At 49.1% G+C, this 22,078-nt stretch overlaps 2 protein-coding genes across 2 annotated transcripts in view; both read left to right on the top strand.

Moving 5' to 3' along the window:
* Positions 1 to 22,078, top strand: part of CAPN5 (calpain 5) — a 36,808-nt gene that overhangs the window by 4,475 nt on the left and 10,255 nt on the right. The window contains 4 exon segments of the mRNA XM_005431623.2: positions 11,588 to 11,719; positions 20,268 to 20,476; positions 20,898 to 21,090; positions 21,648 to 21,841. Of these exon segments, the coding sequence (XP_005431680.1) occupies positions 11,588 to 11,719; positions 20,268 to 20,476; positions 20,898 to 21,090; positions 21,648 to 21,841 (728 nt within the window).
* On the top strand, positions 14,090 to 15,452 carry OMP (olfactory marker protein). Its single transcript, XM_005427392.2, is given in 3 exon segments — positions 14,090 to 14,175; positions 14,809 to 14,908; positions 14,910 to 15,452. Coding segments are annotated over 3 exon segments (729 nt in total).

Below are 22,078 nucleotides of genomic sequence, written 5' to 3'. Positions count from 1 at the left end.
AAGAGTTAATATTTTCTAATCATCACTGTCCCAGGTTCTCTCCTTGGGTACAGAGTGCTTCCATGATGCCATGGGATTGCTACAGGCTTTGGTTAGGGTCTGTCTTTAACACCTGTGGGCCTTACCCAGGGCTTGTTTTCTCTCTGCAGCAAGGGGGACACTTAGTTCGCATTCAGCCTGCCAAGCTATGACCTGCTGCTGGGGTGGGTCACCAGCCAGGACAAATTTGGGCATCCCTGCGCCTGTGGGAAGCAAATGAAGCCTGGTGGATGTGGCATCCACAGCTTCTCAGGACAACCTGGTCCAGTGTCTCACCACTCTCACAGGGAAGAATTTCTTCCTGATACCTAATCTAAATCTGCCCTGTTTCACCTTAAAGCCATTCTCCCTTTTCCTGTCATGCAGGATATGTTATGTCCATTGTCTCCTGGACTGGATGCTGTTGTCTTTGGAGGAGGTGCTGCAGGATGGGAGAGCATCTCTTAGCTTACATCATGCACAGGTGTGATGTTGAACTGCATGAGCTGCATGTTCTGGTCCTTCAGCTCGTCCCAGGGAGCAAGGTTGAGCATGGAGATGGTGTTTTCCTCCCTGTTCTGGGAGGCAGGTGGGCTGCCGTGTGCTGAGTGTATTCCTGTCCAAGCAGTGTCACAGTGGCTGTGTGGCTCAAGGTGACCTGTGGTCATTGTTGAACCTGAGCTGCATCCCTGCACTGTGAGTTCAAGCCTGGATGGTTGCAACCACCAGAGAAACTCTCTTGGATGAAGTCTACCCCCTCCCAATCTTCAGGGGAAGAGTTTTTTCCTCCATACCTTTTTCTCAGTATTTTTATCTCTCTCCAGTATTTAGTTGCAAGCGCTGAATTATCTCTGCAGGAATTAATTGTCAGGGGAGATTGTCACTGATTAAAGAGCATAAAGGTAGATTCTTGCAAAATGGTAATATTATTTTGCCTGGATGAGGGCAATGTCATTTGGAGGGGAAAGCCTGAGGGAGTAGTTGTGGGGGAGAAAGACAAGCCAAGTGTTTTGGGAAAAATTATGGAAGCAGGAGATCTTAGGGCACTAGGACCATGGCATTTTCAGCCCTAGTATGGCACTGGGGAGAGATGCTCTCAGTCACAGCCCTGAGATTTTTTCCCAGACAGACAAGAGAACTCTTGTTTTAGAAACCAAGAAAATAGGATTTTTCAATAGCCATTCCCTGCCTTCTTGGTATATACCTACCTGTGACTTGTGTATAGGGGTTTTGTCCATTCACAGAATCATAGAATGGTTTGGGTTAGAAGGGATCCTAAAGATCCTCTAGTTCCTTGGGCAGGGACACCTTCCACTAGACCAGGGTGCTCAGAGCCCCATGCAGCCTGGCCTTCAACGCTTGCCGAGAAGAATTTCCTCCTAATACCTAATCTAAATCTGCCTTGTTTCACCTTAAAGCCATTCTCCCTTGTCCTGTCATGAAGGATATGTTATGTCCATTGTCTCCTGGACTGGATGCTGCTGTGTTTGGAGGAGGTGCTGCAGGATGGGAGAGCATCTCTTACCTCCACTCTTCTTTACACTATTAAGCACTTAGCTGTTTTCTCTTGCTGTATGAGGGTTGTACAGTCAATCCCCTTGGGGGTTTCCTGGAAGGGGAAAAGAGTCAATGAACTAATTGACTAAAAGCAGGACCAGCACTTCCCTGCCCACAAGTTTCTGCACTAAAAGGTTGTTTCCCCAGTGTGTAGTGCAGGCTGGGAAGCTGGCAAAAACACAAGAGTGAAGATAATGGGGAGGACAGAGGTTAGGTTCTTGTAGTTCTTTCCTCTCTGAAGTTCACCAAGAGTTTAGCAGGGAGGCACTTACGCTGGCAATGGCAATTGGGTGCAAAAACCTTCTGGTGTCCCACTTGGAGGTGTTTCTTCCAGAAAGACTAAAATACTAACTTCTGTGCTCCAGAGGTGTCTTTACTGAGCTTTTTGCAGTGTCTTGGCCTGTCTCTCTGAGTTTTGGCGTCTCCCAAAGAATGCTTGGGGTTAGTGTTGACTTTGGGGCTCCTCTGTGCTTCTGGATTGACTGAAGGATCATCTCCTCTGAACAGAGTCAACAGACTCTGCCTGGGGTCCATCACAGGGGTTAAAATCCTTCCAGACCTTTGCATTTCTCATCTTAAGAATTTATGAGCCATTTGCCTGTTAATTTATCTGCTGTTTTCAGTAAAACTGCAGCTGATTTCCAGTCTGGCTGTTCCTTGCCAGGAAAAGATTTGATCATCATTTAATACAATCTCTGAATTGACCTTGTTTTTACATTTTTAAGCCATTCATAGGCTACTCCATCCCTCAAGGATGAACAAGAGATTCATTGTTATTATTTGCACTTCTTTTAAAAGGTCTCTGCTCCCATTAGATGTGATGCTGACCCTGGCTGCATTCCAGCAGGTCTCGCCAGATCCCCCCAGGGCCACGGCCTCACGGTGCCAGGCAAGCACACTCTCCCCCTTAGCCCCAGTGAGGACTGGAGTTGATAAGCTGCTTGGCACTAGTGCAGCCTTGGATAAGAAATTTCCAGCCAGTCTGCTCTGTCCTCAGCATCAGAAGGACACGGCCTTAAAAGCAAAAGTGATGGTAAAATCCCTGGATTAGATTCATGGCGTGCTTCTTAGTACTTCTAAGTGCAGCTGCGTGTTGGTGACAAGAAATTACTGTATTGGTAATGAGGAAGAGCAGAACAATAGCAGAGGGTGTCACAGAAAGGAGTCCTGGCCATCCACTGCCTCTGAGCTCCGTGGCAGGGAATGTGCAAACTCTCCCTCCCGGACTGGGCTTTGGGGTCCTGGAGGGGACATTTGTCCTGTGGAGCAATTACAGAGCTGCTTATCACAGAACCACAGAGTGGTTTGGTTTCAAGATCACCTAGTTCCAACCTCCCTGCCATGGGAGAGACATCTTCCACTAGACCTGGTTGCTCAGTGTTAAGGAAACTTCCCTGTCCAGCCATCCAGGAGCCACTCTGGCAGTCACACTCCCACCACCTGTGCTGGGACCAAGACCCCTTTGTAGGGGGCAGCTCCAGGGAGACAGTGGGTGCCCCACTTGGCTCCCTGCCCTCATGGTCAGAGCAGGTTTTCTTACTGTGACCCCAGCTTTCCCAGAACAGAGTCTCAGAGATCTGGATAATTAAAATGATTTCATCTTGGTGCAGATAAAATAACAGCTTGAGCAGCTGCCTCTGAGGAGGGACCCCGAACAAAGGAAACCTTATATTTTTATCCTCTCACAGTCCAAGCATGGAAAAGCCTGGAGAGTCTCCTAGGTCACATGGACGGGATACAGGTGCCCTTTGTTCCTTGGTCAGCAGTTCACAGCCTCTTGTCTCAGGCTTGGGCTCCCTCTCCCCAGAGCTCACACTGCAGCTGCTCACCAAGATACCTGCACTGAATGTGTTCCTCACCACTCAAAGCCTTATCCAACCTGTCCCAGGGATGGGGCATCCACAGCTTGTCTGGGAAACCTGTGCCAGTGCCTCACCATTCTCACAGGAAAGAATTTCTTTCTATTATCTAGCTTAAACTTGATTTTATTCAGTTTACAGCCATTCAAGCCATTCCTCCTTGTCCTGTTACTTCATGCACTTGTCAAAAGTCCCTCTCCAGCTCTCTTGGAGCTTCTTTAGGCGCTGGTAGGAGCTCTAAGTTCTCCTTGGATCCTTCTTGTCTACAGAGTGCGCAACCCCAGCTCTCTCGGCCTATCTTCATAGCAGAGCTGCTTCAGCATTCCGAGCATCTTTGTGGTCTCCTCTGGACTTGCTCCAGCAAGCAAGGTCCATGTCCTCCTTATGGTGGGGTTCCCAGAGCTGGGTGCACACTCTGGATCAGCCAAAGCTTTTAATCTTGGTGCAAGCTGGGAGTTTCTGCACTGCCCGTGAGCTCTAATCTCTGAGCCCTCAGAGAGGATGGGATTTTGGGAGAGAGGATGGGATTTTGGGGTGATTTGCCTGTGTTAAGGGCAGGTGTCCTGCTGGAGCAAGTGTCTTTCACTGAAGCCCTTGAAAAGACTTGATCAGGCATGGTGCTGCCTCTTGCAGAAGGAAAATAAAATACAAAGAGTGTGAGTGTGTGTGTGACTGTGCAACTGTGTGAGTTTGTGAGTGAGTGTGTGTGAGTGGAAATATAAAACAGTGCTTCTTTGATGTTTCTGGATCTTTGTGAAGAAACCACTGCTCAGTGATGCATTCCTCCCAGTCCCCATCCAAGAAGGAAAAGGATGAACAAACCATCTTAATGGGGAGTGGTCATGGGGGGTTAAATTTTGACTGTGGTCTGATGCAAATGCCACTGACAGAGTTACATAAGAATTAATGTCCCTTCTCCCAGTTAGCAGAAGCTCATGACTCCACATCTCTAGAGGGTGGTTTTCTCATAAAACAGGATTCTGTTTGTAAAGCTACACCCAGTGTATGAATAACCAGAATAGGCGTGGGCTGGAAGTAGTTTCTTTAAATGGCTTAAACTCATGATAACCTCATTTTTCATCATCTTTGCATAGTCAGGGATTAATTTAGATTGTGGTGAGGTCAAGTCCTGTTTTTGAATGGAGGTGCTATGAATGGGACACAATCACAAACCAAAGGGTATTTCCTTGCCCTGGGAGAAGGAAATGGAGAGAGTATGGCTCAAGAGGGTGTGGGAGGTGTCCCCACAGAAAAGCAGTTTGGAGATTTTGATCTGAGATATGCACAATGGAGTGTGGAGGTAGTTTTCCTTGGCAGCTTCCAGTTCTTCTTTTCCCATCAATAACTTGGCTCTTTGGTTAATTAAAAACAAACAAACAAAACCAACAGAAAACCCTTGCACAATTTAGATTTCTAAATCCTGTTTTAGAGGATTGGCTTTCAGTGCGACACAGGATTTGGGGTTCAGGCAGAGCAGCTGCTGAATTATGTTGCTTGGAGGCAGAAACAGAGCAGCTGAGCTCGTGGCCACATCAGCTTGCTGCAGGATTTCACTGGCTGGGTTTGGAGCATTCCTCCTGAAATACTGTAGTGTTTCACAGCCGGACTTACTTGGATAGGCTCCTCCCTTTCCACCAGCATGGCCCCACCTCTGCATCCTCCAGGTTGGGGACTGATGGCTCAAAAGTGGTGCAAGGTGTGCAGCATCCTCAGGGCTCCTGCCTGTGGTTTGTGGTCCCTCACTTGTACCTGCATGCCTGTGATCCTCCAAGTCTGGGGCTTCTTGCTCACAGTTTCAAGCCAAAGCAGACCTCACAACTAAAAGTGTTGGAGCAACTGAGAGCAGGGTGTGCCATGTGGGAGGACAGGCTTTGGAGTGTGGGTGTATTTTAAACTCACAATACTGCCAAACCAGGGTTGGTTCACAACGCAAGTCCTTCCCAGGGGAAGGGGGTCAAAGGAGATCTGTAGGAGAGCTCAAGACTGGGATGTGATGGAGGGTGGGGGAACTTGGGCAAAGATGGCCAGCAACTTGTGCTGAGTCAGAGAGGTGTATCTGTCAGAAGGTGTTAAACAGCCTTGGGAGCTTCTTTCCTCTTCCTCACATGTCCTCTCACTGCTCTGAGCATCCCATCCCCCAGTTTGTTGGTGAGCCGTGTGAAGATTTTCCTGCTTTTGCAGTGACTTCTGCAGCCCTCAGGGCTCTTGGTATCCAGGAAGGTTTTTTTCCTTAGTGGCTTTGCCACCAGACAAAAGCACTTGCTGTGGGAGAGATGGCCTGGGGAGGGCTGTGTCTGGATGTGTGGTGATGCTAAAAGCCAGGCTGTGCCAGCCTCTGCATCAGTCTTGGCTGGGTGGACTGAAGAAGTCCTGGGTGGAGTTATGGTGAGACTTCCCAAGTGCATCCCTGGAAAGGGCATGTGGGAGGAATGAAAGGTCTGGAGTCTCTGTAGTTGTGCCATTCTCCTTCCAGTCCCTCTCCATCTGCTCCTGGGGAAGTGCAGTACTCTCTCAGCCTCTTGTGGCTCTCCACCTCTCTTTTTGCTTTATCCTTTTTTGGGTGCCTTTGTACTTTGGATACCCGGAAGATAAAACTGCAGAGAGACCTGATAAGGTCCTGCAAACTGACCTTTAGATCTTATTTGCCTCTGTCCCTGCTCTTCCTGGTGCCAAAACAAACACTGCCCCATTCTTCCTGGTGCCAGAACAAATGCCATTGCGTGATGCTGTGGTACACAAACTGAGTCAAGGAGTTTGTGGGGAGCATGTGTTTTGGGATGCCTCCCTTCACAAGCAAGTCCTGTTTGCTGTGGGTGGAGTGTCCAGTGCCCTCTGCATGGTGTGGGAGCTGATAACAATACAAATGTGTACACACTGAGATACTGTGAGTGGATTAGCATTAGGGATGCCTGACTGAGGCAATACAAACCCCCACAAACAGTTCTGTAGGGTGTAGATATTCCCAGCCAAGCCTACCCTCCTTGCATGTGTGGGAAGCTGATCTGCCAAGTATATATTTTTTAGTAGAGCCTGTAGTGACAGGGCAAAGGGATAATGGCTTTAAACTGAAAAGGATGGATCAAAAGTAGATATAACAACACAGTTTTTTATAGTAAGGGTGGTGAGACACTGTCACAGGTTCCCCAGAGAAGCAGTGGATGTCCCATCCCTCAAAGTGTTCAAGGCCAGGTTGGATGGGGTTTGAGCAACCTGCTCTAGTGGAAGGTGTCCTTGCCTATGGCAGGGGGTTGAAGAGAAGTGATCTTTAAGGTCCCTTCCAACCCAAACCACTCCATGATTCTATAATCCTATATTAATCTGTCTGAAAGCATAGGCACCTGGTATTCTAAATTCACCCCGTTTCCCTTTCCTTTGTCACCCTGGTGCAAATTTTATTACTTCTTCTTTTTGCAAAATCACATCCCAGTTGCAGATACCTGCAGCAGGGCAACACAGGGACCTTTGTGTCTGCTGTGTCACCAGTGCTCGCCATGCCTGGGAGCCTCTTGCTCTCTTGTCTGTGTGAGTGACATTTAAGACAGAATCCTTTCGGTTCCCAGTTGCTCAGAAGGGAGGGAGGGAATGCAGCCATGCTAATAGATCATTTTGCTGATTTTGCAAGTCTGAGTGAAGGCATTGTTCTGAAACAGCCAGGCTCTGCAATGAAATTAGACTAGTCTGTTCCTTACAAAATCTTGTTAGCAAAAAATGGTCCTGGCTTGCAGCAGATGTTGCATCTCCCGTGGTTATTCCTCCTCCTGCCATAGCTTTTCCCTCCCCACATCTGGCTGGACATGATCCAGATCCCCAGTGAATCTGAATCTCAGAAACCTGCACCAGGAAACATTTATGGTAAAACAGTCACAAATTATAAAGCAAATTAGAGAGTGATTTTCTCCTTACAGCCCTGTGTGGAACTGGACTGGCTGGAGAAGGTGAGGAAGATATTTTCTGCTTCAAATGTATTTGGAAGAAAATTGTGTGTGTTTTGGGAAGGTATCCCTAAAGGGAGAGCAGAGGGAAAGACCATGTGCTTTTGGGTGGGAAGCAAAAAAGTACAAGATAATCGCTCTGATTGGGTATTTTTTTTCCTTAACGAACTTCAAAAACCCAAAGCCAGAGGAAGCAAACTGTTCCAATCTGGGCTCTCATAAGCCAGACCTCTGCAATCAGTCCCTCATCGACAGGGACCTGCTCTGGCTCTGATTTCCACCTCTGCCCCACATCCATTGGAGGAGGGAGGATATGAATCACCAGAACTTTGAATCATTATTTTGGCCCTCTCTGTGTTATCAATCTGAATCTTTCCATAGAACCATCCACACAGGCTTTCTCTAAATTGTGTTTTGTTGCCTGGAGCTCTGCAGGCATTTCAGGAGACAATTTTAGGGAGGGCAGATCATCTCTGATGGTGCTTCGGTTCCTTGTAATAACCATCTCCAGAAGTGTTCAGAGAACATGTAGGTGTGGCACTTGGCAACATGATCTAGTGGTGAACATGGAAATGTTGGATTAATGGTTGGCCTTGGTGATCTTAAGGGCTTTTCCAGCCTCAATGATTTGGTGATTCTTGGGATCCTGCAAGATAAGTTCTCTTTAGGGGTAAAGAGACATGGATGGCTCCCTTGGCCAAGTGAGAGTTAAGAACCACACATTAAAACCATTGCTTCCCTGCAGCCATGGCTTTTGGCTTCCCCTCCCTGTTCCGTCCTGCTCTCCATCTGTGTCCAGACCAGGAGCACCCAGGATCAGGCTGTAATAAATGAAAAACAGGATGGAGTTCCTGTCTGCTGAAGCCTCAAGTGGAAGAGGCAGTTTGAGCTGGTTCTGCTGTGGCTGAAGCCTGAACCCAGAAGGCCCCAGAGTGTGTGTGGGTGTAGATGTTGGTGTGCTGCCCTCCCCTCTCAGGGTCATGGTGCTGGGAGGGTGACCTGGTGTTTGCTGCCTGGATAAATGTTATTGCTCACCTGGATTCTGTCTGCTGCATGGTAGGGAGGGGAGGAAACCAAGGTCATGACCTTCTGTGGTCTGGGAATCTCTGCTTCTCTCCTCCCTTTGCACATGCAAATCCCAGGCCCTGTAATTCCATCTGGCTGCAGAACAAGCTCCTTATCACTTCCAGCACTTTTCACAGGAAAAGTAGCACTAAATGTTCCAAAGCTTTTCTTGGCTTTTTGACCTAGTTCCCACTGGTATCTTGTCCATCAACCACCTGTGTACGTGGGCATGGTGCTCCATGGCTCCGAGTGTGCTCTGCATCACACACCAGGGCCATGGAGTCCTGTGTGCTCCATGCAGTCCTGGGGCATTGCAGCCTGGCTGAAGCAGTGCCTTGGTCCTTGGCTCCCACCTCAGTACAGCCAGAAAGAATACAGGGAATGTCATCCCAGTGGATTGAGGCCACACAGTCTAGACCAGGTCCAAAATGTATGAGTGGAAACTCAGCATCTTCCATAGGGACTGAAGAATCCAAGTAATTTAATATTGGTAAGCTCCAGTCTAAGGAATATGGCAAACCTTCCCAGGGGGTTTTGCTGGGGAGACTGACCCATGGATGAGACTCATCCTGATAAGAATCAGTTCCACAGCATTAGAACAAGGAGGCAATGCTGCCCTCCCCTTTACAAGGATTGGATATTAGAAAACATTTCATCACTGAAGGAATGTTCAAGCATTGGAAGACACTGCCCAGGGCAGCAGTGAAATCACCATCTCTAGAAATATTAAAGTACAGATGTGGTGCTGAGAGACATGGTGGACTTGGCAGTGCTGGGTTAATGGCTGGATTCCACGATCTTAGAGGTCTTCTTAATGGTTCTGTGATTTTTCACTCTGGAGAAGGAAGGCTCAGGGGAATCTTAACAATGTCCATAAATACTGGAGAGCCAGCAATGAAGGAGACAGAGCCAGACTTCTCAGTGGTGCCCAGTGACAGTACAGGAGACAGTGTGTGCAAACTGAAAATCAGGAAATTCCATTTAAGTATGAGAAAATACTTGATACTGTGAGGATGGTCCAAAAACTGGCACAGGCTTCCCAGAGAGGTTGCAAAGTCTCCATTCCTGGAGATACTCAAACCCTGACTGAACACAGTCCTGAGCAACCTGCTGTAGCTGACCCTGCTTTGATTAGGGGTTGTGGAGTGGATGATATCCAGAAATTCCTTATAACCACATTGATTTGGTGATTCTGTGCTTAGGAACACTGGGAGTTCACTGGGACCAGGCTCAGTCCCAGGGCTGGAGCGTGGTGTGTGGGCCTTCTGCAGGCAAGCGTGGTAGCCCAGCTCTGCACTCCAGGGCAGACCTTACTGCAGCTTCTCAGTACTTGAGAGTGGCTTATAAGAAAGATGGGGACAAAGTTTTTAGCAGGGCCTGTTGAGACAGGACAAAGAGTAGTGGTTTTAAACTGAAGGACGGTTGATTTAGACTACCTGTAAGGAAGAAGTTTTTTACAAAGAGGGTGGTCGGACACTGGCACAGCTTGCCCAGAGAGGTGATCGATGTCCCAGCCCCAGGAAACATTCAAGGTCAGGTTGGACTGGGCTCTGAACAACCTGATCCAGTTGATGATGTCCCCACTTATTGCAGGGACTTGGACTAGATAGCCTTTAAGAGATTCCTTCCAACCATTTTGTGTCTCTGTGTTCCTCCCCTGTCTGTGTAATACCAAGCAACTCCTTTATTGTAGTCCTCATATCCCCCCAAGGGCAGAAGGGGCAGCTGTGGTCCTCAGATGGGATAAAGAGCGAGCAGGACCACAAGGAGCTATCTTGCAGCCACCCCCAGCAGCAGACGCATCCCCACTGCTGGGAGCTTTCCCGGTGCAGTGAAACAGGAGCTGAGCCCGCTCCTCTGCCGTCCCTGGATGCGCTCAGTGATGCTGAGAGGCGCCGGTAGCTCCTGCCCTTGCTGCTGGCAGCTTGCTTCCCTCTAGCGCTCATCCCAACATCCTGCGCCGCCAGCTTCGGGGGATTAGTCCTTTTCCTTGGGTGTCATCCTGGCCAGTTTGTGTCAGGTTAATTTGGAAGTATTTGGTGCTGGCTGGGTTGGGTGGGAATAGCAGGAGGTGCTTATGGTTTTTATCCCCGTGATAGGGCCTTAGGCAACCTAATCTGGTGTGTGGGGTGTCTGCCTAGAGTGCAGGGTTTGGAACATGGTGATCTTTAGAGTCCCTTCCAACCCAAGCCCTTCCATGAATCTGTGGCTAGAGGCAATAAAAGTCCTCATATGCAAAGTCGTGGGGGTGGGGAAGGGTGGCATAGTCTGTGTACAACCAGCCTGAAAAATTGGGAGTTGTGGGGGAAGAATAATAATCTGCTTTTCATTTTTCCTCTTCAGCTTAAATGTAATAGCAAAGGGGAAAAGGTTCTTTCAGCTCTTTGTCCCATCTGCTCCCAGCTTCCAGCTGTATGTGAACTTACAAACAGGACTGAGCAGGAAAAAAATGATTTTTAAAAAAGCAGAGTGTCACCTGAAGCTTGTTTGATACCCTCTGTTATTTAAGTGCTTTCTTGGCCAGGCTCTAAGTGGGAGTGGGAAGCAGGGAGGGCAGCCTGACAGGAGCCAGGCAGAGAAAAGCCAGTGGTCTTCATGCATGGTTGAAAGGATGATCTTACTTCCCAGCTGCCTCCTACCCAAGTTTCTCCATCCATGGTGTCTATGCACAATCCACCATCCTGGTTTTGGTGGCAGAATGAGTATTTAATCCTTCTGGCCCACCTACAAAGCCTTTGTCTCACCCGATTTTTTTTATCTGCTGTGCTAGGGTCTGGAAGAGCAGATCCCTCACTCATTGTAAAACAGTCATGGAGTAGAGGCATCTGAAAGAGGAGACTTAGAAGGGCAGTAATGGTGTGAAACTATACCATTATCAACAGGGATAATTATGACAAAGCTGCACTGGTGCTGGGACAGAATGGGGAGTAGGTCTTGTGATGCTGCCCATGTCCTGATGAGAGCAGAAGGCAGGGCAGGGTCCTTCTGCCACCAGCCTGATGAGCGAGGCCAGCAGAAAGCTGCAGGTCAGGTTTACGTGGAGTCTGAGGAAGAGAGGAAGTGACTTTCCTTTGCCAAGAAGCCCCACTCCCGATTTCCCTGTGTTTCCCTGTCTGCTCACTGAGCCAGTGTGTCTGTTTTTCTCCTGTCCCACAGGAAATCTGCAATGATCCACGTCTCTTTGTGGATGGGATCAGCTCCCATGACTTGCACCAGGGCCAGGTTGGGAACTGCTGGTTCGTGGCTGCCTGCTCCTCCCTGGCATCCCGGGAGTCTCTGTGGCAGAAGGTAAGTGATTCCCCATGCCAGGGGAGAGCCTGTCAACACCTTGGCTTTGCATTGTGTTTGTGCAGGTCAAAAACTGGTTCTCAGAGATGCCTCATGTCCTGAAAAGCTGATAATGTACAAAAATCTCCCTTAAAAGACTGACTTGCAAAGGGCATTAGTCATCATGACTGCAGTCACCACACTCCAAACAAACCCTTGGCCAGTTTCTCCTTAACCAAGTGGATCAGATCCCATCCTGTTTTTCAGATCCCAAATCTGACCTTTTGAATACCAAAACAATCCAAAAATTAACAAGAAGAACAAAATTCAGGTTGATTGAATTGCTCAGCTGCAGCATTAGGCCCTGTTTCCCTCGTTCCCATGGTGTCCCCTCTCTTTGGCTGTTTACTGTGTCCCACCTTGGCAGTGAGACACCTCATGCTAGGGCTGAAAGGTTGATTTCAGGCTGTTAGCATCTCTCCCAAGTCACTGCTTGCCAAAGCATCCATCCCTGGCGTGTCCCATGGCTGCATGGCACCTTGTGGCAGCGTTCCTTCAGGTGTGGGGTGCAAGGGGAATGTACTGTGTGCCAGAAAGCCACCAAGGAGCTGCACCAGAGCAAGGGGCTACAGGCCTGGGGAGCAAGCAGAGAGGTACAGGGGGAGGAGGTGCTCAGTGCCACCTCCTTGGACAGTCTGTGCCCATCTGCACCATGGCCTCAGCTGTGCAAGATGTCAGCCCTGTGAAAGCCAAGGCAGGGGGACTTCACACTCTGCTGCAGGTGTGTGTCATCATAGGGCAAGAGACCAGCAAGTTGTGAGCAGCTTTTCCCAGATTTTACTGTAAAATCAGTAAAAGGCAGCCAGTGTGTGCAGGCTTCACCCACAGCCTCCTACAGCCACAGGCCTGAGATGGTTTCCTCCACTCCTCAACTTTATATCTGCTCTGTGTGCTGTGGTTCTTCCAGTCTCTGCTTCCTGTGGTGAGCATGAACACCAGGCTCAGGGATTTCTTGCAGCATCCCTATTTTTTGTTAAAATTGAGGTTTTCTTTATATGTGAACAGGATAGCTGTTGTTGCCTTCTAGATAAGCAGTATGACTTCCTACCTGGTGGCTGTGGTGACTGCTGTGGCTCTCGTCACAAGGGTGATGCACAGGGTTGTTTAGCTTGTTCCTCGCCATCAACATCCCCTAAGGGTGAGTGGGCAAGCTGTCATCCTTCCTCAACATTCACTTCCAGCTCTGCCCTGGGAAATGCCAACCAAACAGAGGCTGGGTCCCTTTGGACACTTCATTATTTTAGTTTGCCGGGCATTGCTTTTTGTCCCTTGGCAATTTGGCTGTGGATGTTTGTGACTTCTCATTTTCCATTGCTTTAACTCTCAGAGGCTTTTTTTTACCTGCCCTCTCTTTTCTTTCAGAAAGGTTTGATTTATAGGATTATATAGGTTGGGGGGGACCCTAATGACCATTTAGTTCCAGCTCCCCTGCCACAGGCAGGGACATTTTCACTGGACCAGGTTGCTCAAAGCCCCATCCAACCTGACCTTGAACACTCTCAGGGATGGGGCATCCTCAAATTCTCTGAGCCACTTGTGTCAGTGTCTCACCATGCTCACAGTAAAGAATTTATTATTTGCTGAATATCTCAGAGACAGAAATAATGGGCCCTTTGGTCCTAAGTGTGATTACACATGCAATGTTATCACATGTTGTGATAACATTGCTGGAGACCAAAATGTCTCTATTTGGGGTCTGGCAAGAGCTGAGAGATACTGATGCAGGCTTTAGTATCTCTGAAATATCAGCCCAGGAATCTTGGCCCAGATCACCCATGGCTACTAGAAAATGTGTTCCTGGTGTACACCAGGATGTAACATAGGCTCTGCTTGTCCCTTGCTCCATTTCACACAGTGAAACTGTCTCTCTTAAGTGTGGGGAGGGGGAGTACCTTCAAGGAAATAAGGCAGGCCAGCACGTCCCTGTGGATCCTAGCAGGTTATTTTATTCAAACATTTTCTTCTACCTTCCTTTCTCCATGTCCCTGCTTCCCATTATGCCTGTGTGGTGTGAATCACTGAGTGGGAATGGGGTACTGGAATTTAGTTGAGAGCTGTTTTCTAAATTCCTGAGTCTTGGATGACCCTGCATGGTTCTAGGTGTGATCTGGCTCTGTAACACCCTTTCTATGATCCTTCAGATGTGTCTAGCTTTTATGAAAAGAAACTGAGACATTAAAATGGGGGGGCAAAACCATGCCAGGATGCTGGTGCTGATTTGCTGCTGCAGGAGCAGTGTGGTGTCTGGTTCCTGCCATGCAGAAAAGGGCATGATGGTCATGTTAGTTTGCTGTTCATTGACTTATAGTCAGTTTGTCCCTTGGGACCCTCATGTCTTTTTCTGGATGGCACAGCCTGATGCAGGCCACCAAAATGATCAGGAGGAAAGTGGGTTTGTACATCCAGGAGGAGAGAAGGTAAAAGGGGAGCTTATTGCTGTGTGTAGCTACTTGACTGTAGAATCACAGAATGGTTTGGCTTGGAAGGAACCTTTAAAGGTCATCTAGCTCCATCCCTCCTGCCATGGGCAGAAACACCTGCCACTGGATCTTTTTGCTCAGAGCCCTATCCCGCCTGGATAGGGGAGTGTGGACAAGATGGAGCCAGGCTCTTGTGGGGATGCACAGTCAGAGGACAAAGGACAGCAGCACAAGGTGCAGCTTATCTTCTGCATGAGCTCAGTCCGACCATGGAACAGGGCCCAGAGAGGCTGTGGGACCTCTCTCCATGAAGATACTCAAGGATGGACTGGATGAAGCCCAGAGAAACACAACTGATTTAACTCTGAAGTCCTGCTTTGAGCAGTAGCTTGGACCAGACTCCTCCAGAGTCTCATTCCAGCCTGAATTAGCCATGAACCTACACTCAGAGAAAGCCATTGCCACTCATCCCTCCCAAGGTGGCATCCCTGGCTTTGTTTTGTGATAATGAGCCATGGTTGTCAGGGAGGTTGCTGGGGAGGCTGACATGAGACCTCCCTTCCCTGTAGATTATCGTGCACAGCAGCACCAACAGCACTGAATCTGCAGATGAGTCGGGAGGGCGCTCAGGGGAAGCCTCAGAGGTGTTTTGCGTCACTGGGCCAGGTTGCCTAGCACTGCTGTGACTGTGGAGAAGGGACACCAGCTCCAGGGGCCTGCCTGATCTTTCCCCCTGCGTGTCCCGTTTGAGAGCCACACGCTGCTGAGGACAGAGCAGAGGAGCAGCCAAGGTGATGGCAGCTGGGGCAGGGATGCTTGAGCTGCCCTTCACCTGCGACGAGCAGCTCACGCGGCGCATGCGGCTGCGGTACCAGAGCCTGCAGCAAAGAAACATGAGGGGCCAGGATGGGGAGAGGCTGCTGCGCCCCAATGAGCACATCTACCGAGTGGATTTCATCCAGCAGCACCAGCTGTGCTTCCTCCGCTGGAACGTGCAGCTGGAGAGACCTGGCAAGGTCACGGTGACGGGCACCTCCCAGCTCTGGACTCCTGACCTCACCCACCTGATGAACCGGCAGCTGCTGGAGCCGGTGGGCATCTTCTGGAAGAAGCCAGGGGCCGAAGAGGTGGAGTGCAATGAGGCAGATGCCCAGGAGTTTGGGGAGAGGATAGCAGAACTAGCCCAGATCCGCAAGGTGATGTATTTTCTCCTCACTTTCACTGGAGGCCTCGAACCAGCTCAGCTGAAAGGCTCTATTGTTTTTAAAGCCTGATCCCCTCTTGCTCGGCTTTTGTCCCTCCAGCTATGCTTCTTTCAGTTCAGTTCTTTGTTCCATTTTTGCATCTGTCTTTGTTTTTTTTTTTTTCTTTTTAATGAGAGCCAGCACTGTGGTAAAGCTGAGAACAGCTCAGTGCTTCTGGAGCCCCTCAGCCCTGTGAAATATTCCCCAAATGTGCTGCCCTCCATCTAAATGATGGAAAGAAGGGGACCATGAGCTTGCTGCTGCATTTGCCTGGAGTATAAGGCTGTGTGCTTGTGAATGCATCAGGGATTCATGCAGGGTCTTACTGGCTTGGAAATACAAGGCTGTCCTAAGTCCTCTCACTGTAGCAACTGCACACCAAAAACCCACTGGAAAAATGAGTCATTGCCCTACCAGAAACCATCAGGGATCCCTGGAGAGAGCCCTGCTTTCCAGTTTCCATCCTAGCCATTGTTTGTGATGGAGGTCCTCTCCTTGCAAGGTGCTGAGTGCTTGCAGGCTCTGGTGACTTGTGCTGCTGCTGTGGCTGCTTGGAGTCTCTGAAGACCAGTGCCATGGAGAATCCACCTTGCTATGAAGCTGAAGTACATACACTTGGACTCACTGTGTTCTGCAGATTGTAAACCCACTGGACTAATGGAGAGGCTGGACCACCCTTTTCTGACCACTGCCACCATTTCTTGCTGGGAGGAGGGTGGAATTTGTTGGTCCAAGATGGGTTGGAGCAGATGTGTGTGTGTGTGTGTGTGTGTGTGTGTGGGCAGAGCCAGCAGCTCAGAGCGGCCTAGCCCAGCAATGAGCCAGCAGCTCAGAGCGGCCTAGCCCAGCAATGAGTCCTCTGCAGCAGAGCTAATTTGTGCTTTGTTCTGTCCTTAAAGCACCCATGAAAATATTTACTCTGAAGTGTCTGTAGAGAGCCATGAGGCTGCAGAGCACTTTGCAAGCCACAGAGCAGGAACCTGCTGCTTTTGTCTCTGAAAAGCAGTGCCTCCTGCCCTCTAAAACACAGGGAACGGTGTCTGGGGGACCAGGGGAGCAGAGGGGAGTGATACATTTTTAAGTACTGGAGCAGGAGAGTGTTTTTGCCCAGTTTGCCCATGATTGCAAGTAAACTACTAAGTTCGGATGTTTCCTTTTCCTCCACCAAGAAGTGGAGAGTACTTCAATGAAACTTTTGAGACACACAGACAGAAAAGTCCCTTGAAAGAGCTAAATATTACAGTTGGTCCTCTGCTCAGATTGCACTCAAGTGTGTGTGAGTACTCCTCAAGGGGCAGCCTGGCGTCTTCCCAAGATGAGTAAGGAGAGAGCAGTAATGGGAAAGCCAGGGCAAGGTGACTTTGTACCTGTGGCCTGCGGACTTAGGCAGACCAGCCCCAAAAAGAGTCCAACCTCTTCTCCAAAACCTCGAGAGATACAGACCCTATGCCTTCCCCAGCCCAACAATAGCGTATAAAATGACATGCACAAGTTATGCCAGACAGAGAGGAGAAAGAAAGCAGATCAGCTGCTGGCTGGAGAGATGGTGGGAGCTCTGAGTCTTGCCCAAACCAAGGCCCAGCAACCACCAAATCCTACAGCCATGCCATGACCATTGCCAGACAAGTTGATGTCTTTGTTTAGACCCCAAGAAATGCTGGGCTCGGTGAGTAGAGAGAAAAGTGGATGCATCCCTGCTTGGCCAAACGCCCTCTAGGCTCCTAGCAGACTTTGCCATAGAAAACCTCTCCTTGTTCATCCCAGAGCAGAGTTCCTGACTACAAACCACTTTAGACCAAATAACAGGAGCCACTGGCAACATCCAAAGGGGTTATTGCATGCTAAGTCTCACAATATGCCATTGCTATGTTGCTAGGGTAGAGTTCTTGCTGCAAATATCTCCCTGGGTGTTGGTGTACCACAGTAAATAAAAGCCTAGACAATGGGTTCCCCTTAAGGACTGAGGCTGTTTGTGTCTTCTTCATGCTCCTTTTGGCAGCTGCCCTAATCCTGCACACAATAAAGCACCAAATTTCAGCTCAATATTGGTATTCCTGAGCCCCTTTTAACTTCCTGTAAAATGTAAGATGAACGTTTACTTTCTTCTCTGGAAGGCTCCATGGAGTATTGAGCAGGTTTTTTGTGGTCAAGAGGGGGTTGAAGCTGGGCATAGAAGGGGAAATGATTCTCAGGTGGATCCTTGTTTCCTTCAGAACTGGGGAGGGAGGTGAGGGGACCAGTGTGATCTCTCCCTCCTGCAGGGAAGATGAGCCTCTTTTTACCAGTCACTGAAACTATCCCTACACAGTTTCAGCATCCCATAAAGACTGTCCCATCTCCCTGGGGGTCCCACCTCCCAGGGGAATTTCATCCCAGTCTGTACCACAGCCCAGCAGATTGGTACAGCTGGGTGCCTCTCTCCTTATTCTGAGCTGGCAAGTTCCCAGCAGAAGGCTTGGAGAACTTGGCATGTACCAATTTCTCCTTCTAATCATGGAGGTTTTTTCCCAGGGTCACAGGTACTTTTTCTCTTAATTAGCCGCTCTTAAGAAAATTGAAAAAAGCCCTAAATCAGCTTAGGGAGGTGAACCTGGCATTTCTGAGCTCCCAATTTACCTGTCTCTGAACCCTTTCACTGTAAATTTGTCACACTAGATGGTGTTGCAGCTCCAGATTTTTTGAACCCCTAGGGAAAAAGCAGCACAGCTGGGTGAAAGAAAAGGATGTGGTTTCCACTGCCCCAGTGTCACACAACCAAGCTGAGTGCAGAACTTGTTGGGATCCTGGGATGGGTGGTCCATGGCCACACTATCCAGCAGGGAACACCTGTGGAGATCAGACTCTCTCATTTCCTCCTGGGTCAGTGTAGAAATACAACCAGTCCTTGCTCCTGGACCCTGCTCTGGATGAAAGCTGACCATTTTTGCTGCCTTCAGTGTTGGAGGGTGCTCCCAGAGCTGTTCCCAAGGGAAGAAATGAATGTGATAGTGGGGACCTGTGTGTCCTGCCACCAGTGACAGTAGGAGCAAGTCTCAGACCCAGCCAGCTGGAAGCTGTCACTACCAGGTCTGGCAGACAAGCTGCCTCTAATCAATGCTGGGATCATTTCTAAGCCCACATTAATAGCGAGTTGATTATCACAACGGCCCTCTATGGCAATTCATTAGGATGAGCTCCAGTCAGGAGGGAATCCATGGGCACTGATGGAGGGCTGGCTGACCTCTCCTGGCAGTCTCCAGAGAGGACTCTGGGACACAGTTGTTAGCACTCCTATAAAACATCAAACCCTCCAAATGTGGCTCTTTTTCATGGCTTTGTCTGCTCTGCTTCTATTGATCCATATGACTAAAGAGTGGCTGTGAGCCTGCAGGGCTGATGGCATCATTAATATTTCAGTGTAGGAGCAATAAGAGCCCTGGACCAGATCATTGCTGGTAGCTAAGGAGTCAGGGGGCTCTTCAGAGGGAATTCTCTCTGCACAATTCCTGCTTTGCGACAGCAGACAAAAACAAAAACAAAAACAAAACAAAAACCAACCAAAAAACACCCAACCAAAAAAAAGCATCTCTGTCAGCTGGACCAGGGTAGACAGTAAAGGTGGTTTCACCATGTCCTGTGACTTCTTGAAGAGGCTCTTTCCATGCAATGTAGTCGTGCCCTCTCCTATCCCACCCCAACATGCTCAGCTCTCCACAGGAAAGTGATTATTTGGTGTATTGAACATAATTCATGCTTGCATGGACACCTTGGGGTTTTTCGTCACTGAGCTCATGGTGCTTTGGGAGCAGGTAAGTGGAGTAGCAGGGGTGTGGACAGTCAGTCAGTTCACTGCTGCTGTGTAAGTCAGTCCTTGTCAGCCATCAGCTGCAGTAACCACACGTGGCCTCGCAGCCTGCCCTGGCCATGCAGTAAAACCACACTGCCTCCAGCCTCAGCAAAAGCTAAACTGTGGTGTTGCCTTGTGCCTCTGTGTCCTGGTTCCAAACAAGATGCAGATCCCCCTACGTGTGCCCTCTGTGCCTGGCTGTGCTCATTCTGTCCCAGCTGTTGGGTAAACTTTCCATCCAAAGCAGAGCTGGTGGTGCCTGCAGCCATGATGGGCTATGGACTTTGGTAGTTCCCCTTTGCTTGTGCCTGTCCTGCTGGCAGTGACACAAACCTGTGCCTCCTCTGACCCCTCAGCTGCTCTAGGGCTTCTTTCAACTCAGGCCTTCTATCTTTCTTCAAATCACCTCCCTGTGCTTGCCTGGGTGAGCGTGGTAGCTCTTGACAGGGAAGAATGGAGACCTTGAGGGAATGGGGATCCTGCCTTTCCCACTTTTACTTAACAGAGTAGGCTCATGCAGAGTATCTGCTGCCTGTATCTTTGTTGACACTAGGTAGATGAATACCACACTTGTTCTTGGGCCAGTCAAGTCACACCAGAATCAAGTAGGAGAATCAAAGAAGGTGCCCTTTGTTAGTGGTACTCTACTTTCACTAGGAAAACCAGAAGACATGGTCATAAAAATAACCATCCCTGCTTAGTCAAAGAACTCATCTATTCCAATAGCCTGTCTACAGAAATAGATGGCAGCAGATTCCAGGATAGGGTTATAAGAAAGGGGACAAAGGTCTTTAACTCCACCTTCCAAGGGACAGTGAAGTCTGAGCTATTCCAGTACATGTTAATCTAGCCTGCATTGGCAGAACCAGGTCCAAAATCTGGCCCCAGCAGACTGTAAGCAAGTCCATCCCCCTCATATTCTTCCTTGTCTTTCATATGGTCTGCATAAGTGCCAGGATGAGAGTCAATCCCAGCAAAAAAAAAGAATAATTTGGGTATATGTGCCTCTTCTTTTGCAGGTCATCCCAGACTGGAAGGAGCAGGAGTGGAACCCTGAGAAACCCGAGAGCTATGTGGGGATCTTCCACTTCCAGTTCTGGCGTTTTGGTCAGTGGCTGGATGTGGTGATCGATGACCGCCTGCCCACGCTCCACAATCAGCTCATCTACTGCCACTCCAACTCCAGGAATGAGTTCTGGTGTGCCTTGGTGGAGAAAGCTTATGCCAAGTAGGTACCCAGGTAGTTGTAGGATAAAGTGGGACCTGAGCACTCTGATTTTCCTCTCTGTTCATTCACTAGCTAGTTTGCAGCAGTGGAAACAACATCTTTGCTGTGGAGTACATAACTCAAACAGACAAACACTGAGGAAAAACCCCTTGTCTAGCGCTAATTTACCCTCAAAGCCAAACACCCTTCAATGTTTCTTTAAGTAACACCTATTCTAGAGATTTCAAGTTCCTTTTACATTGGTCCTATGACAGCAAGAGTGCAGCAAGGAATGTGGGTCCTATTTTTTCACCCTAGTTTGCTGTCCTCTCCTGCTTGAAATTCAGCTGCAAATCTCCATTCTTGAAGTTTCCCCAAGAATCGTCCCCGACCCCTTAAAATGTCAGGCCAGTGTTGTGCCATCCCTGCCACCCTCTTTCAGATTGTCAGGCTGTTATGAGGCCCTGGATGGAGGCAACACAGCTGATGCCCTGGTGGATTTCACTGGTGGGGTCTCTGAGCCTATCGACCTGACCGAAGGGGACTACATCGCTGATGAAGCCAAGCGAAACCTCCTCTTTGAGCGCGTGTTGAAGGTGCACAACAGGGGAGGCCTCATCAGCTGCTCCATCAAAGTAAGCAACATTACCAGTATGGTCACAGTGCCATGGGAATAGGTGTTTTAGGATGCAGTTGTCTTACACAGTCATAAACTTCTAAATTAGATCAGATAAATTGTGGCCAAGGGTTCCCGATTCTGGGTGATGGCAAAAGGAGCGAATCCTGAATGTCAACCCTCTTTGTTCTTTGTTGCTATGTCCAAGAGCCCACATCCATCCCAGCACTCTTTAAAGGCTAAGAGGGGATCCACTCCAGAGAAAGGCATTTTGGTGTCTGCATCTGGGCATCTTTACAAATGCTGGTTTCCAGACCTCCCAGTATAACCAGTATATGAGCTTTATCGGTTGCCAGTATGGGAGCTCAGAGACCTCATGAAGCAAATGAAAAAAAGGGGGGATGCAGCACATAAAATGGCATCTGAGATGTGCCAACTGGCTTTCTCCCTGACTGTTGATGCTCTTCTTTTTGGCTTAAAGAAACCTGCAGGGAAATCTGAGTTGCTTTCTTTCCCAGCCCTCGCAGAGGTGGTCATGTCCCCCTGGTCTGAGCACTGTCTGTGTCCCCCTGCCAGGCCACGTCAGCAGCTGACATGGAGGCTCGCCTGGCCTGCGGACTGGTGAAGGGCCACGCGTACGCGGTGACGGACGTGCGGAAGGTCCGTCTGGGCCACGGCCTTCTGTCCTTCTTCAAGTCAGAGAAGCTGGACATGATCCGCATGCGCAACCCGTGGGGCGAGCGGGAGTGGAACGGCCCTTGGAGTGACACGTGAGTTGGGATGGACAGCTGGTTTCAGTGGGAATTCTTCCCTGTGAGGGTGGTGAGGAACAGGCACAGTTCCTCAGAGAAGCTGTAGATGCTCCATCCCTGGAAGTGTTCAAGGCGAAGTTAGATGGGGCTTTGAGAGACCTGATCTAGTGGTAGGTTCCCCTACTCATAGCAGGGGGGTTAGAATGAGATCATATTTAAGGTCTTTTCCAACTGAAACCATTCTGTGATTCTATG

The sequence above is a fragment of the Geospiza fortis genome, unplaced genomic scaffold (genome assembly GCF_000277835.1).
Source record: "Geospiza fortis unplaced genomic scaffold, GeoFor_1.0 scaffold286, whole genome shotgun sequence".
Classification (NCBI taxonomy): domain Eukaryota; kingdom Metazoa; phylum Chordata; class Aves; order Passeriformes; family Thraupidae; genus Geospiza; species Geospiza fortis.
The sequence above is the reverse complement of the archived record's forward strand: the minus strand, read 5'-3'. Positions and strand labels throughout refer to the sequence as shown.